The sequence below is a fragment of the Andrena cerasifolii genome, chromosome 13, assembly GCF_050908995.1.
Source record: "Andrena cerasifolii isolate SP2316 chromosome 13, iyAndCera1_principal, whole genome shotgun sequence".
NCBI classification, from domain to species: Eukaryota; Metazoa; Arthropoda; class Insecta; order Hymenoptera; family Andrenidae; genus Andrena; species Andrena cerasifolii.
In genome coordinates this window covers 4,993,439-5,009,743 of record NC_135130.1, presented here as the reverse complement: position 1 = coordinate 5,009,743, position 16,305 = coordinate 4,993,439, and the positions used below count along the sequence as shown (strand labels likewise).

Here is a 16,305-nt window from a genome sequence, read left to right as displayed (position 1 = left end):
CGTCTTGCTAATTTAGCGTCAAGTGAAAAGCGAGAAAGTAGAATTTATCCCTCGTTTCACTTCGCAAACGCTCACGACTTTTTCTGCTGTTACGTTTAATTTCACGACCTGAAACGTGGCGCTGAGCCGCTCTGGCTAACGGCCAGGGCTTGTCAATTAATTCCAGACGCCAATATCGACGTGGGAAAGAAAAATGTTCCGAGTTAATTACAGGACGAAGCATGCTGCACGAAAGGGTTTTCCACGTTGTGAAACTTCTAACAACCCCCTCGAAACTAATTCCACGAAAGTTCGTCTACGAGCGATCGTAGATTGCTGTATCTACTTCCTGAGATAAGGCTCGCCCAATGACTGATAAAAAAAAAAAGGGACAGAGGAAAATACCGTCACCGAGAACGGGGCTTATTAGTCGAAATAACACCCACGCGTTTTTTGGGACAGCTATAGATGGACGATAATAGAAAGTACCACGTTTTGATGGCACTAGTTTACAGCCATTTTGCGCAGCGGATGCTACTATTTTTTTTCTTGTGTAAAATAGCCCGCTGATTCCGAAAATAAGGTCCAAAAAAATTTCTAAGGATAAGTTGTCCAGATTTCGACAGCTGAACTTTTTACCTGACTGTCAAAAAGGTAGTCCCACTTAATTGCGAATATCTCGCGTTACGAATGTCCGATTTGGTCGAAAATTATAGCAAATTAAAGATAATAGAATCACCACAAACGTGTCTCGCAAAATTTTCAAATCGGTTCAGTATTTCGGGTGAAATCGATGGAAATATGTGAAAAGTCATTTTTCTCGACCGAAATGGAGATCGACAATTCATTTAATCATCTGGGAAAAATCGAAATCGCAACGATGGGCCCTGTTTCTCATTTCTTACGTTGAGTCTGCACTTTTACGAAGAAAACAAGCTGCTAGTGAAGAAAATCTATGGATAAATACCGAAGCTAGAGACAATTGTGTGAAAACAGTCAAATTTCATTTTTCGGCGATGGTCTTTGTTGTTTGTTTATTTCATTTGTTTACATACAAATATTTCGCAGTGCAGTTGGCGTCTTCAGAATTTCACCCCTTGCTGGCGGTTGCAATTGCGGACGCCTGGATCATGGGAAATTAATAAAAATTTGCACAAAAATTATTAAAATTGCGGTCGATCAAAGTCGAAATACCGAAACTGGCATTTCTTTTCTATTTAATCGATATAAAAAAGTGGAAAAATATTTAAAAAGTAAACATACTCGCGGCAAGCGAGATAGCCATCCTGCAAATTAAAAATATGTTTGGTTTTCTTATTTCCGATAATTCAGTCGTCGGAAATTTCAACCGCCAGCAAGGAGTCAAATTCTGAAGGCGCCAACTTCACTGCGAAATATTTATGTAAAGAAATGAAATAAACAAACAACAAAGATTTTTTCTTATATTTCAAAAGTGGTGCAATATACCCCCAAAAGTTCGAAAACGTTAAGTGTTTATATCGTTATGAAAACCATCACCGAAAAGCGGCCGAATTTTCGGCCGAGACTGTGGACTGCCCCCTTAAGGGGTTATACCTAGTCAGGCGGTCGAAAAGAGGCGAATATTTGTGAATTTTTTTTGAAGAAGCGAAAGCGTATAATTTTACAAAACTTTTTGCGTTTAAAAGAACAACATTTAAAGAACATTTGGTAATTTTTTCGTAGAAAAATATTTAGGTTTATAATAAAATAAAATGCGACATCCAAGAAGCATTTTTAAAAATTTGGTTTTGCGGTGAGCACTGCCATTCGGAACCAGATTATCTAAAATCAAAAAACAAAAAAGATTTCGTTAGTATATTAATATATCCTCAGGTTGACGGAGAGAATTTTCCGAAATATTAAGTTAAAACAAAATGGCGGCTATTTAAAGTTGAAATCCTTTTTTTTTCCTGCAAAAATCACGCGAAAAAATCAGGATTTCAACTTTAAATAGCCGCCATTTTGTTTTAACTTAATATTTCGGAAAATTCTCTCCGTCAACCTGAGGATACATTAATATACTAACGAAATCTTTTTGGTCTTTTAATTTTAGATTATCTGGTTCCGAATGGCAATGCTCACCGCAAAACCAAATTTTTAAAAATACTTCTTGGATGTCGCTTGTTATTTTATTATAAACGTAAATATTTTTCTACGAAAAAATTACCAAATGTTCTTTAAATGTTGCTCTTTTAAGCGCAAAAAGTTCCGTAAAAATATACGCTTCAGCTTCTTCAAAAAAAATTCACAAATATTCGCCTCTTTTCGACCGCCTGACTAGGCATAACCCCTTAATCAGGAGCGCCAATGATTAGTGCAGTTTACCCTATACCCCTGTGCTCGAGCACGAGCAAATAGAAATACGCGTTCGACGAACGTGTTAGCATCAGCAACAGGTGTCGATTATGGGAATCGACAGGCTGCCAATTAAAAGGTTCATTATGAAAATTAGCCAATTCGATTAATCAAGCAACTCTTTGTGCGAACGTCAGAAGTGACAATTGTTCCGCTGAAATTCGATTTTCCGCACACAGAGCTGAGACAATTATGAAATTACTAGGTCACGAGTCGGATAATTATCGGCTACTGGCGCTACAATGTCGTATCCCTCGATGTGCACGAACCGATAGACGTATGAACATTTTTGCGCGGCGGTTAGATAACGTATTTATCTTTGTGTCCTTGCGAAAGCATTCGTGGCTAACTATCGTGTCAATAATGGCTACATTTTTGCATGGAACTTTCCGAAAGCGACACTCTGACACTGAGTTTTGCAAATACCAGTCGACATTTTCAACAACAAAATAAAAACCATCCGCTTGGAAAGCAGCAGATAATAATCGCACGAGTTCATCTTAATTCATCCGATTCTGCATTGCGCTCTCGAATACTCCTGCGTCAAGCTTTTACACGTGATTTGCAAGTTTCGGTAAGTAATTGCACGAAAGTCTCCCGACGGTCGAATAATGGAAACTGTTTATGAAACGGAGGAGACACGTGCGCCTCCTCTAGGGAACGAAACGCGAGCGCGAGACCAGCAATCGAGTTTCGCGTCTAAGGAAAACCCGATACCGGCAGAGCCAGCCAACATTAGAGGCCACGGTACGGTGAACCCCTCGCGAGCAACCTTCATCCTTTCCAATTTGTTGCCACGGATTGTACTGATGCGTGACAGTGGCCAAGGAAGCGAGACGAGCGCGAAGAAGGAAAGGGGAAGGCAGGAAAAGGACGCCAGCTGAATGAATACGGTTAGCTACGAAACAGGGAATAGTCCATTCATAATTAGGGGAAAATAGTGGAATACTAATTCCCAGTCAAGTCTCGTGAGTATACAGGCGGTTGAAAAGTATCTCCGGTATGCTACCATAAATGCATGGACTAGAATAGGGCAACATCGCGTGCTTGGTATTCGTTTCGCTTATGCCGAACACGGTATAGGCGAGAGCTTACAGCGTGGCGGCGTCCTACACCGTATTCACGAAATATCAACCATGTGAGGTTAGCTTCTCAGCGAACGGAGCGATATAAACGCATGCAGACTGGTTTTTCTAACTACGAGATGTTTCGAAATTCTGACGGGATAAGCTGATAAGGCTCAGACGAGTATTACGTGTTAAAGTGATTCAAGTATTGCGACTTGATGACATCCTCTTTATCAATTGCACGGTATTTATAGTAACGGTGTTGCTAGCTACGTAAAGGGATTTTTTGTAACGTGTTTTAAATTGAAACTTTAATCGACATTACATGTACTCAAATTTCGTAAAAACTTTAGAGGAATGGTAAATTCGAAATTCGTAAAATTAAACGAACAACTGATGTTGAAATTACTCTGGTATACTATTCCCTATTACAAGCTTCTATATTTGATAATAAAAATATTGAATAGAAGCACTTGAGCTCGCAGAGGCGGATTTAAGAAAAAAGGCCCAGGTGGCAAACATTCTGAGGGGCCCAATTTTGGGAAAATAAAGAGGTACATTACTAACAACGGGCCAAGAATGGTAGTACGAAAAAATGTAGCGTTTTTATACCTATACCTAATCATAATTATTTTGGGCCTTGGGGCCCTGCAGGGGCCTTCTGTGCAGGGGCCCAGGCGGCAACTGCTCATCAGCCGCCCTGTTAAATCTGCCACTGTCAGCTCGATCGATAAGTGACCAAGTTAGAGCGCAAAGGGTTAATATAGCACCAAAATAGTGGCACAGTAGTACTAGGAGTACCACTACTGTATTACTGAATTAATACTACCACAGTAGCAATATGTAACACACTGCTATAGCCCCTTCAACTCTCCTCCATCGTTTATACTATCGACAGTAAGTACAAGCTAACCAAAACAAACGAACACAAGAAGAACGCTAAATCCCATTACGTAAACGCAAACGATTAAAGAGAGAAACTCCTTATCGTCTTTGCAACTCCGTTTTATCGAAATCGAACGACAAGTCACTGTTTCGACGTACACCGACACGTGCTCACGCGATAGCCTGCGCGCGCGCGCGCCCTCGCAGTTATACGGACAGCGTACAACGGGAAGGATAATTTCGTTGTATCGCGAGTGGTGCTGCTCGTTTCCTCCTGGGCTAACGTTTCCGCTCGCGAGCTCGGTATACGGGCATTTCCGGTTTTCGCACCAAAAACCAGCCAACTACGGCATACGTCGCAGAGGACGGCCACTGACAGTGTATGACTCCGCGCTCATCGTTATCACCAAGTAGCCTCATTAGATTAGATACTTAACTGACAATTACTGAATTTATATGACTCTGTGCTTCGCTAAACGCGCCCAACCGAATAAACGAACCTCCATTGATCGCGGATCACGCGAACGAATTGAAGTGATACTTCGTTAAACGAAACTGACACCTCGCCAAGAAGAGTTTCCGCGAAGCTGCTGCCCGCGGCTGCGATTAATCTACTTTCCATCTCCTCAAACGCCTCTTTTATGCCACCATAAAATAGAATTCTCCCGTGTTTTGTTGAACTCAGTAAATAGCCGGCAGAGCGCGTAAATGCAGTTTTGTTGCCGCCATTAGGTATAATCTCTGTAGCCGAGTCCTTGGCGACTCGGTACCCTACTTCTGCTGCAATTGGGTACGTGCGATACGTCCCACAACGCTTTAAATCGCTACAGACGTCTCTTGCACAACCGTCTCTATAAATAGCAACGTCAGGAACCAGCAACACCGAAAACAGGGGGAACGCCGTTCGATCGGCGTGAAATTAGGTACGAATTTAGCATCGGAAGATTCATTCTACGGGGCGCTAGCCTGGCATTCATATTTCACTTATCATCATCCAGTTCTTCCATCATTTTCAAACCTTACTGTACACCCAGTTCCAAGAAGAATTCAATAAACGCGGCCTATTACCTACAGAACGATCCTTCCCAAGACACTTCCATGAATACCGGCGTTAAATTAGCCGCTGTCGGCTTATAATAGTAATCCTCAATCGTCCCGTGAATATCAAGCCTGCTACCGAACGCGAGTATGTTGTGGGCAGCTGAGAACCACTGTTCATTGCCAATATCTCGCGGACGATTAACTAGAGGCGCATAGTCAGTCGGTTACAATCTAACTGAAGATGCTCTACCGAAGCAAACGAGTGGAGACTTTGAGATTTCTTTACCGAGCGATTGAGAGAAAAATCGGAGAGGCGCCGAACGACCTTGCACCTTTAAATAGTCCCTGAAAAATTCGCGTCGCAACAAACTAAACGTAGAACGATTGCTCCGCGGGCATTTCACATCGAACGCCAGAGAAATGCGCGATGAAGCGTGCCTTTAGGGGCAACGACTCGAAACCTGCGGCCGCTATTGTAGCCCCCAATCCTACGGGGTCCACATGCCCGCGGAACAAGGATCCCCGCGGACTCTTCCCCCGGGGCGATCACCGTTAAGTTTACCGGCTTCGCCCGCGCTGGAAAGTACAACTGCGAGGCCTCCGCAATATCGTCCGGGAGATGACGTAATTGAGTAAAAAGGGATCGCGACCCCCCTCCCCCAAATATGACGAGCGATCGTCGGGCCTGCGGAGGCACAGATTGCCTTTCAGTTTCTATCACGAAGATACTTGTTGCCCGGGAAGTCGGCGAGCGTTCCCGCTGATCGGCGCGTAAATAAGTTATTTCAGCGCGCCCACCAGCGGGCATCGCGAGTCTGCTCCATTGTGCGCATCCTCCCGATCGTTTTTTCGCCTGGTCGCGTAATTCCCTCCGCAAACGAACAGCACGGCGTTCTTTCCATTGTTCGTTAAGCGCCATTGTTCGATTACACCTCCGTGCGGCTGATGCCTACTAGAGCCTGCGATGCGGCGATAAAGTCACCGTTACGAATAAACGAAGGATTATTAGAGAAAGAGCACTCGCTCCTCTTTTTACCCTGCTTCTTCTTTGTTTCGGCGCAAACCTTTTCGTAACGATGTTCCGGTCGCTCAAGGCTTGCCGGCCATTAAGATACGCCTGTCGTTGCCGGGCCGTGAGTAAGCTCGCGCGGCTGTCGCCCGCGGAAACCCATGGTTGTCAAGAATGATCGTAAAAGGGGCGACAGGTCGAAAGGTTGGGAAATTACGCGATGAATATTCGATAAGGGACCGTCCACGGGTCGCTAGATAGTAATTAGCAAACAGTAATGCGATTATCGACTTAAGGGGTGCACGCTAACAGCGGCCAGTCACTAATAATATAGACGTAAATACGATATAAATGACGTAACGGGCAAACAAGGGGGCATTTACAAACATTAGCTCACAGATAATCGCAGATTACTGTGCTCCAATATCACGCTCTATGACTCGCGGATATCGAGTCGTAGAATATATACCACGGGCTTACTTAATAAAAATATATTCCAAAATGCCCCCTCCGCAAAATGCAAATACAAGTTCCCGCGGTGGCTCAACGCGCTGCTTCGAGCTAAGTAAATTGTTATTCAACCTAGCGGCTTCGACGAATGTCACTTTCACCTTGAATCTTCCTCTCCAATTGAACACCAGATCGCAGTATTTTTGGAGCGACAATTGCCACGATTAAACGCTATTCGACGATCCTTTTCCCTAGTAGCATTTCTGGTTGGCCCACAGTATCCCCAAGTTGGGAATTAGTTGGCCATCAAAATGCCAACAATAAATGCTACTAGGGTTCCTAAGTAGTTGCCCGGTCCGCTCACAATCGAACGAGCCCTGTTTCACAAACTATGATGTTAATGATCCCTTTATCGTTGTGAAACGCAAATACCGGCTGCTGGTAAGCAACTTATTTATACAGGTGAATACAACCGGCCCTAATATGCTCAGCCTTTGCGCTCAAACACTAAAACCCGTCCCGCGGAACGGTAGTATAAGCGGGCTGTACTTGGTACAGACCTCAAGAATACTCCTTTCATTATGTTTGTAAAGCGTAACTGAACCGTAATAGAACAGCAGTCCCTCTGTGCGCGCGCGCGCGTTTCGTCAAATAATTACAGCAGATATTCCGCTATAATTACGTCAGTATCGTGAGAGATAAATAGTATGGTATTTAATTGTGAGAATTGCGAAATAGAAACGTTATGGAGTCACGATTTTTATCTGCGGACTATATCGGGCGCGCGTTATTACGAGACCTAGACATTTTCGAAATATTATTCCAACTATTATGTCACGTCCTTGTAAGAGACAGAATTCTGTCGTTTCGCCGTCGAAAACTGTTTTTCGAATAAACAACAGGCGAAGCGAGGCTTAAAGCGTAAGAGACATTCTCATATTTTACTCTAAATGGAGTAGCGACAGGTTCGAATTCAGGCATTAAGGGGCCCAAAGCATTGAAAAGATTCTGAGGCCCCTGGGTGATCACTTCAGATATTAAAATTCAGAAAAATTCTATGGTCCCCTGTTTATTTTGCGCGTTGTTTAACCCTGCACAGAGTATCAAAGCATAGCGCATACCTATAAGTCAGAAGCTAAGAAACAAAAGGAGCTAAATGTTCGACGTAAATCGCGAGAGTGTTCCCCTAGAAGCCAGGCATGAATAATTACACGTTAACGAGCCTGGACAATGCGCCCGCGAGCTACCCGCAGAAACAGGAAGCGGAGTACACGAAACGACGGTTTTCCTAACGCGGCCCTCGTTTCCTTTCGTTGCCGATCGAAAACGGCCACTTTCTCGACCAAGAATGGAGCAGGCGAGAGGAGCGGTGCACACTCGTCCGCCACAATGCGGCGGGCGAAGAGAGCAGGGGCAAGCAAAGGCTGGCACTCACCGGCTCGGAGAGGTAAGACTCCCACAACTCCCTAAGGTCGCTGGTTCCCACGTCGTAGAACTCCATGATCCTAGCCTTCCTCGGTCTTTCCTAATGGCTCTGCTGCTAGCGGATGGATCGTCGCGTCTGCCCATGAAGGATGATCAGCAGAGGAACACGCACACGCTCGCTCCACGCGTATCCATCGTAGCCCGTGGACACACAGGCCCGCTGATCTGAAAGAACAACCGCCCTTTATTGAAATCGTTCCCGCGGAAATCGGATTCCCTTGCGCCGATTGCGCTGGATTCCAATTAACGCGGCCGAAGGGAGTGCGCCGCGACTGATCCGGGACGGTCGTTAACTCGCTGCTCCTTCGAGAGCCGCGATTCTGGTTTATAGGTCAACTTCGTTCGAGCGAATTCTTGCGATGTTTGCTCTCTACCAGTTACGCTTCCTACGAGCGTTCGCTACCTTTGATGCCCGTGGACGTTTCGCAGAATGGTCTTTTGCGCGCGGGCGCCCCATGATCAATATTGGAAATACCATTGCTCTGTGATACATCATTCGACAGCTATGCAGGCCGATCTATTTCGACCGGGCGCGATCTATGTACGCTCGGGGCCGAGCGTGCTCCTCTCGAACAGTTCGCCGGACCCACGCGCGCCCGCAGCGACAATGCAACATGGCGGGATGGAAATCGCGCGGCCAACGCTCACGGTTTCGCATTTAATACCTTCTGTTTGTTCTACGCGGCGGGGCGATGCGGTATAGGCGTTGCGGACCGCCGCGCGCTGCAACGAGATCAATGGACCTCTCTCTATGGGTTAAGTGTGCTGTTCGGGCGAACGGAAGGAGAACCGAATGAGTCATTAAAACGAGACGCTCTATGCGGAAGAAAAGAAGGAAGGGTTCGTTCGAGGAATATTTCACGGGCCTTCACGCTGCTCCAAGGGCATCTTCTGTAATTATTGCAGGTGCAATGAGACTTGGACTTTATTCTTCTTTTAGTAGTGTGGCAGAGTTGTATTAAATAAAGGAAAGGCGCGATAATTTTAAGGGCTGATTTCACCCCTTCGGAGCAAATCTTCTTTATATACTTCAGTATGCTCTAACAGTCACAAAGTTTCATTGAAATCAGAATTTTCGGGTTGGTAATGCTTCCTTGTGAGTTAGGTCTGTGCTATCGCTAGATCTCAATCAGTGTTAGGTCGGAACTATAACTGAGTTACGTTCAAGTTGCAATTCCAGGTTGAATCTAGCGCGGAGATTAGAGTTATATATTAGGTTGTTGCAAATGAAATGGCAATTTTCTACAATTTAAACTTTCCGGCATTGTAGCTTAGCTTCTTCCATGCAGATGGCGTTTTATTTGTAGCGTTTGAAAAGTACATATCTCACATGCGGTTAGGCGTGTATAATTTCTGTTGCATTGGTCAGGGAAAAGAAGGAAATTCGAATAATTTACTTGTATGAGTTCAAATTTGGACACAGTGTGGTTAATAGGGTTTATACAAAAGCCCACTTTTGAAAAAAAAACGGTTTTCGAATTCCACTATTCCCCCAAAACCGGTGAAACCGGTTTTCGAATTTTCACACGAAAATATAATTAAAATAGAAAATAAATATTTGTGCTTATTTTAAAAATTTTCAGTTTCTTTAATATCAATGGAATTACAAAAATATAACAAAATAAAATATACTCTCTCTATACAAAACCAAATACATAAAAAAAAATTAAAATAACTAAAATCCGTACAATTTTTGAGTTCATTTAATATTTATGGATCTACAAAAATATAACACAATAGAATACACTGCATACAAAACCAAACAAAAAGAACTAAAATAACTAATATCCGTGCAAAATATGAATTATAAATCTTTATTTAATTTAGTACTTCTCTTTCGAAAATATGATCTCATGAAGATTAGTTTTACAGTACAATATGCTTGCATCCGAGGAGATTTCAAGTCAAAAGGTTAAAGTTTTTAATTAAATAATTAATTCATTTTTACATATTAATTCTAGTATATAAAAACGATTTTTTTTAAATTTAAAAGCCGGGTTTCGAATTTTACAAATTCCTAAAAAAAAAACGGTTTTTAAAAACCGACAAACCCTAGTGGTTGAACCAACGCGGAACATAAATACTGCTTTCGGCAATGGTACTGCAAGTAATTGGACCACTAGGCGTTGGTTCGAAAAATCTCGTCTTGGTGATACAGGCCTCGAAAATGTCACTCGTGGCCATAAGCCAGCAGTTACCAAAGACACTATTTTGAAGGACATGGTTGAAGTGGATTCACGTTTAACTCTTCAGGAAATCCCAGTGAGAGCGAATATTCACTATTCGTCCGTTTCCCAACATTTAAAGGCCATATGGAAAGTAGAAAAGCTGGACAAATGGGTTCCATAACTCATCGGAAGCAACCAAATTCCTCACTTGTAGATCAGTTCTTTTTAGTTTCACCGCCATAATAAGGAAGGCATATCAAATAGAAGTTCTTCTCCACCTTCCTTATTCTCCTGATCCTTCACCTACAGACTACCATTTTTCCAAGCACCTAAGTAGATATTTTTTTAATTGGAAAAGTGTTTCGAGAAGAAATCAAACTAAAAATTGCAATCGCTGAATTTACTGCCCCTCGTTCTCCGGATTTCTTTCAGAAAGGCATAGGTGCAATTATTCCGTGTTGGAAGAAGCGTATTGAAGTCGATGGTGACTATTTCGATCGATGAAATACGTGTTAAGGGAACTAGGCAGTCGTTTTCCGCGAAAAAAAAACACTTTCTCTTTAATGTATTTGTAAAAAAAATGGAAGCAAATCCAGATGTATCTCTTACCAAATATTTATTATTATCATGGAGATTAAAAAAAAAGTTGGTATGAAATATACATGTGCTTTAAAAATGGCAGTGCTGACTGTTAAACATTTTAACGTCCTTCTGTGGTTTTGCTGTATTATTGGTCTTAAAAAGAGACGTAATCCAATTTCGAGGTGTGATTCTTGTTTGTTACATCCGTAGTTCCCCGCGCAACCAATACAAACTAAATTATTTTTAATTTTTTAATTTTTTTATGAAAATCTCGAATTCTTACGGACTATATAATAGGTTGCGCGGGAAATGGCACGTGTTTTATACATCCTGTAATTTTTTCAACTCGACCTGAACCTCCGTTCATTCGCAAATACGGCAGAACTAAGAGAGCAAAAAATTCGAGAAAAACGCGTTTAAAGTTTCCGGACAAAGGTGCCGCTGCAAGTTACCGCTTGATGTTTTTAGCTGCCAAATCAACAATTTTGCGAATTTTAATATAAACCAAACGGCATTTCATTCGGAAAAGACAGTCCTTTCGGAAAATGCAATAAGAAAATCAGAAACGGCCATTTGTAGCAATCTAATGTATCCACGTGTATCCTTGAATCTCGCCATTTTTATTAAATATTACGCCGGCCAGATAAGATCGAAATTCATTTCGTCAACTGATAAAAAACATTCACGGAGAGCAAACGCTCAGAGGGCTGCTAACACCTCGCCGCCTAGTGTTTGCCCCCCATGTTTGCACAATACCGACAATTATCAGCAGCTGTTGCTATCACCTGAAAGCTGTTTTTCGTCCCGAAAAGTGGCGCCCAAATGAGGAGACGATTAAAGTCATGTTTTTTTTTTTGGCAGGATTAACATAGATTTGTCCTCGTTCCTCGTAGCCATCGGTTTCATGCAAATTGGCACGAGCGCCTCTCGCGCGCCCGACCTTTCGCTCGACGGAGGATTCCTCTTGGTCGCCTATATCAATCAGAACCGGTACCACTCAAGGAAAATCGAATGGGAGAGGATACAGCGAAACGAGCGTGCCATGTGTGCCATTTCCGTCGCGAAACTGAGCGACACGAAGGTGCGTCGAGGAAAGTCGCATTATTGGCTCCTATCGACACGTGCTCCATATGTTAGCAATCGCATCTTAGCCAATCCCCCGATCGAGATAAGGGGGAATTACGTTTTTGCGCCAGCGCGGCTCTGGCACAAGCAACACCTTGATTGCCATTCGAAAGACGAAATAAAACGGCTCTACAATCCACTTTCTAGAGCGGATGAATTATTTTGCACAACCACAAGTCTGCTGGGCCTATTCCGAGGAACCTTGGCAATAGTAATTGCTTCCTCGGTGTGACGATTAAAATGAATCGACCTGCTCTATCATTTTCGTATAAAAAAAAACGAGCGTTTGTAGGAGTCTACGTTCGTTTATCTCGTTTGAATTCCCATCGGAAGAGAAAAGGTTAAAGAGGGTTTTACGCCCCCCAAAACGAAGCCAGATGGAAGATCAAAAGTTCTGGGTATCTCGTCCGTTAGATTCAGCTCGTAAAAATCTGATCCCGAGAGTTAATTTGCGTCCTTGAAGCGGCGGTGTTTACACTCGAGAACGGGCAAGAAGCGATGGTACCGAATTGACTTTCAATTAAGCGAAATTAATACGGTGCCGAGCGTAGTCGTTAATTGGCCCCTAAACGTGATCGAATCGCAAAACACGCCTGGTACAATAGCATCTTGAAGATCAACGATCTGTAGCGGTCGAAAGCGACGGAGAACGTTAATTGCATGCCGTTCAAATTAATAGTTTGATTGTTCAACGCGATGCAGTCTGGACCCGCCTTTAAATGCGAAAGAGCGGTCTAATAAGGGGTGATCGAGGCCTGCATCAGTTTAAGGCGCAATACAGACAAATCCCTGGCTATCAGGCGCTGATGGTTTACCAATATTGCAGATGTCTTTAAACATTTGAAATCTCGAACAGATTAAGATCGAGCTCGGTTCATTTGCAGCGAGGTACGAAAGTATTGCGCGATGTTCCTCCAGGAGTGGATAGTAATGAGTTTCCCTACCCGCATTGGGCTGCCACATAACAGCCGGCGTAATCATTAACAGTTAGTTTCACATTCGTTTTACCAGCGTGACTCAACGTGGAAAATATTTCGAGTCCTTTCCCATATCGTACGCCAATAATGAATTTATCAGCCGCAGCGGCTAATAGGAGTTAACGCGCTGAGAACTTAACAGTTCCTTCAGAGTCTGCGTTGAGTCTACATTCAATGACTAAAGCTGCGCAAACATAGTCCTCCACTCTTGCACCTAATTCAAATGTAGCATCCTATGCAGTAGGATAGTAGCGGAAGACCCAGCATTCTAAACAATGCGACAGTTCGCGGAACACTATAAGGAAAATCCTGAACATCTCTATAGATATCGCGGAAGCGAATTCTCGCGAAGCGTTAACGCGCGCATATGAGCACGCGGAAAGTAAAAGGAGAATGAAAATAATTCCACGAGAAAGTGTTTAAGGTTTGGATGAAGCAGCAGCCACAGATGGGTCCGCGCGTGGCGCGACAAGTGGCCGTCCACCCGTATGCCGTCTCGTGTAATTAAATTTCACAAAAACGTCATCGACAGGCACAAGTACGGGTCGCTGGTGCATTGTTCGCAACGATGGTCACCCCTCCGCGCGATAATAATTCCATCCGATGCGATCGAGACGCACCAGATGGAACGGAGCACACCGGCTCGGTGTGACCGACTTGTTGGGTGGACGCGCGTACACGTGCACCGGGGTGCAGTGCCGAATGCCGCGATATCGCGTTGAATTTCAAAATGGGAAGAACCGGGGGCAAGAGTGCAGCGGTACTTACCAATGAGGAAAGTCGACGGCGATCTCGTCCGGGTGGAACCAGTCGAAGGGGGATCACCGCGGGGGAACCGGGCGAATTGCACAAATATCTTGAGCGTAACAGGCCACAGCACTGATCGAACGGAGCCCGCACTGTACCATACGACGCACTGTTAGCAACTGAGGCGCCAATGAGCATACAGGAACACGGGACGACTGAGATCGATAGCCAACACCCGTGCACCTACGAACGTGTCGGGCCCGCCAATAGGGAAGTCCTACCGAAACCAAGCTATCTAGGCGCGTACTCCAGCGTCTGGACGCCTAACCTTCGATCGGTAAAGCGGACTTCCGCGAGCAACGGGCGACGGGACGACACGAGCACGCTCACGACCACCGCGTAAATGGGGATCCGGCCGCACGTGCTGCTCGAGCTGAGGTATTCGGTTCTCGCCGCTATCGACCAATCAGCGTGGACCACCTGTTACCAGCGCACTGTGCCTCGGCTCTCGCGGAAAAGGGCGACCATGCGCGCGCACCCTTCTCTCTCTCCTTCCTAGGTTATGGCGGCTAGGTTTGAATTCCATTCCCCGAGATCATTTTTATGACGGAAATTACAGGAAAGCGTAGAATGCCGAAGTAGTACGAGTATCTTATTGCTTTACGACCATTGTACGTGTAGAGCTGTATCAGGCTTACCGATTCGTGCTAAATTGTACTAATACGTGAAAACGCCGGCAGGTAGAGGTACCTACTTTCGATTGTGTGTGCACGAATCGAATGGCGAGTTAATTGAATAGTATGCAGATGGTTTATGCCCGAGATAAATCATACGACCGCGGCGAGTTCGAATTAGGCGGGAAACTGAGAGAGACTCTCTCGCGTTCCTTCCCCCTCTCTTTTACCGCGTATGCGCGCGCATCTTCCTTCTTCGCGCCACGTAATGGCGGTCGCCCGGTTTGAAATCGTGGTCGTGCACCAATTTTGACGCGTGAAATTGTACCAAAAGATGGGATACTTTGTAGAAATACAGATATAAAATTTTGTATGCTTCTTATTTAATCGTACTCATACAGCAAACACCAGTAGATCTTTCTTATTGTTGATTCGTTGATCTTTCATAAAAGAATTTTACACGTTCATTACAGTTTTCGAGATATCTTTGAGTCTTCGTATGAACTTGCTGCAAATAATTTGAAAGTCCGCATATAATTCATATTAATTGTAAATACAGAGAGAGACAGAACACGCCAGGCCCTTTCTTTTGCTATCAACTTTGCGCACGCGCATCATATTTGCCGCGCAATCGGCTCCTTACGTTTGAATTGTTCGCGCCAAAAACAGGCAGGCGTCCTTCCTCGTGGAGCTTGCAGCTGGGCTTCGTACGAGTAAATTTCTAGTGCGTACAATGAAGGTATAAGAAGATGCATAGGGATAATACAGGTATCAAAACATGCTGCTACTAATTTCCATTTCTATCGAAACACAGCTCTTTCAATTATAATAGTTTTCCGGCTGTGAAGATATCGGTACAACATAACCACAAATCGTATCCGTACAAAAGTAGCTTCGGTGAATCCTTTATACTTTACCCGGCCATTCCGCGAGTATATTCGTCGTTTAGAGTATATTTAAGAATGGACACTTTCATTGCTTGGACATTCTATTAACTATGGGCGTTTTAATTAACAATGGACATTTGAAGTCACTGTAAGCACCATTACTTCTTTTATTATATTCTCTCTTGTTGGCACTCATTGCATAATTAACGATGAGGATCTTTGTTAGTGTCTATCCTAAAACATAAATCATAGTATCGATAAACTTTTTAAGGGCAGGGATGTTAGAAAGATTATATTGAACGAGTTTGTGGATGCTTTGGCATGTTGTGTTTAAATATCTAATATTATGAAAGTGAGAACAATGAGAAGGGAATTATTTACACTTTGAAACGCTTGTCTTGTTTAAGTGTATTTATATTTATGAAAATAATGCCAGTTAAAAGATATAATTACATTTATCGAATTTATACATTGTTCACGTATGCAGCAAGCACAAATGTTGTATCTGAAAGTAAAAACGTTTGAACAAACATGGTACAAGATAAAAAATGTTCAATCAATTAGATCTACATCACTGTAAAGAGTAGCTTTACACGAAGAAACGAATAAGCATTTTTGAAGGAAACATTTTCAGTTTTTATCATTAAATTCGTTACACGAGTACAGTCATAAAACAAAATATCTGGCTCCTAACTTTCTTATCACTGTTAAAGGAAAAGCACGAACGTTGCTACAGTATCTATGAGATATACATATAATATATAATATTAAATTCTTGTATAATCAGTTACATGGATTGAATCAGTGATGTATTTTTAATAGTCTTCTAGATATGCAAATTTTTCTGGCGCTC

At 43.4% G+C, this 16,305-nt stretch overlaps 1 protein-coding gene across 1 annotated transcript in view; it reads right to left on the bottom strand.

The window, feature by feature from the left end:
* Creba (Cyclic-AMP response element binding protein A) overlaps positions 1 to 14,314 on the bottom strand; it is a 35,342-nt gene extending 21,028 nt beyond the window's left edge. Inside the window, exons 1-2 of the mRNA XM_076824937.1 lie at positions 13,913 to 14,314; positions 8,243 to 8,457 (exon numbers count right to left, since the gene is read on the bottom strand). Of these exons, the coding sequence (XP_076681052.1) occupies positions 8,243 to 8,308 (66 nt within the window). The 5' untranslated portion in view covers positions 8,309 to 8,457; positions 13,913 to 14,314. The remainder of the gene's footprint in view (positions 1 to 8,242; positions 8,458 to 13,912) is intronic.
* Between the last annotated feature and the right edge of the window lie 1,991 nt (positions 14,315 to 16,305).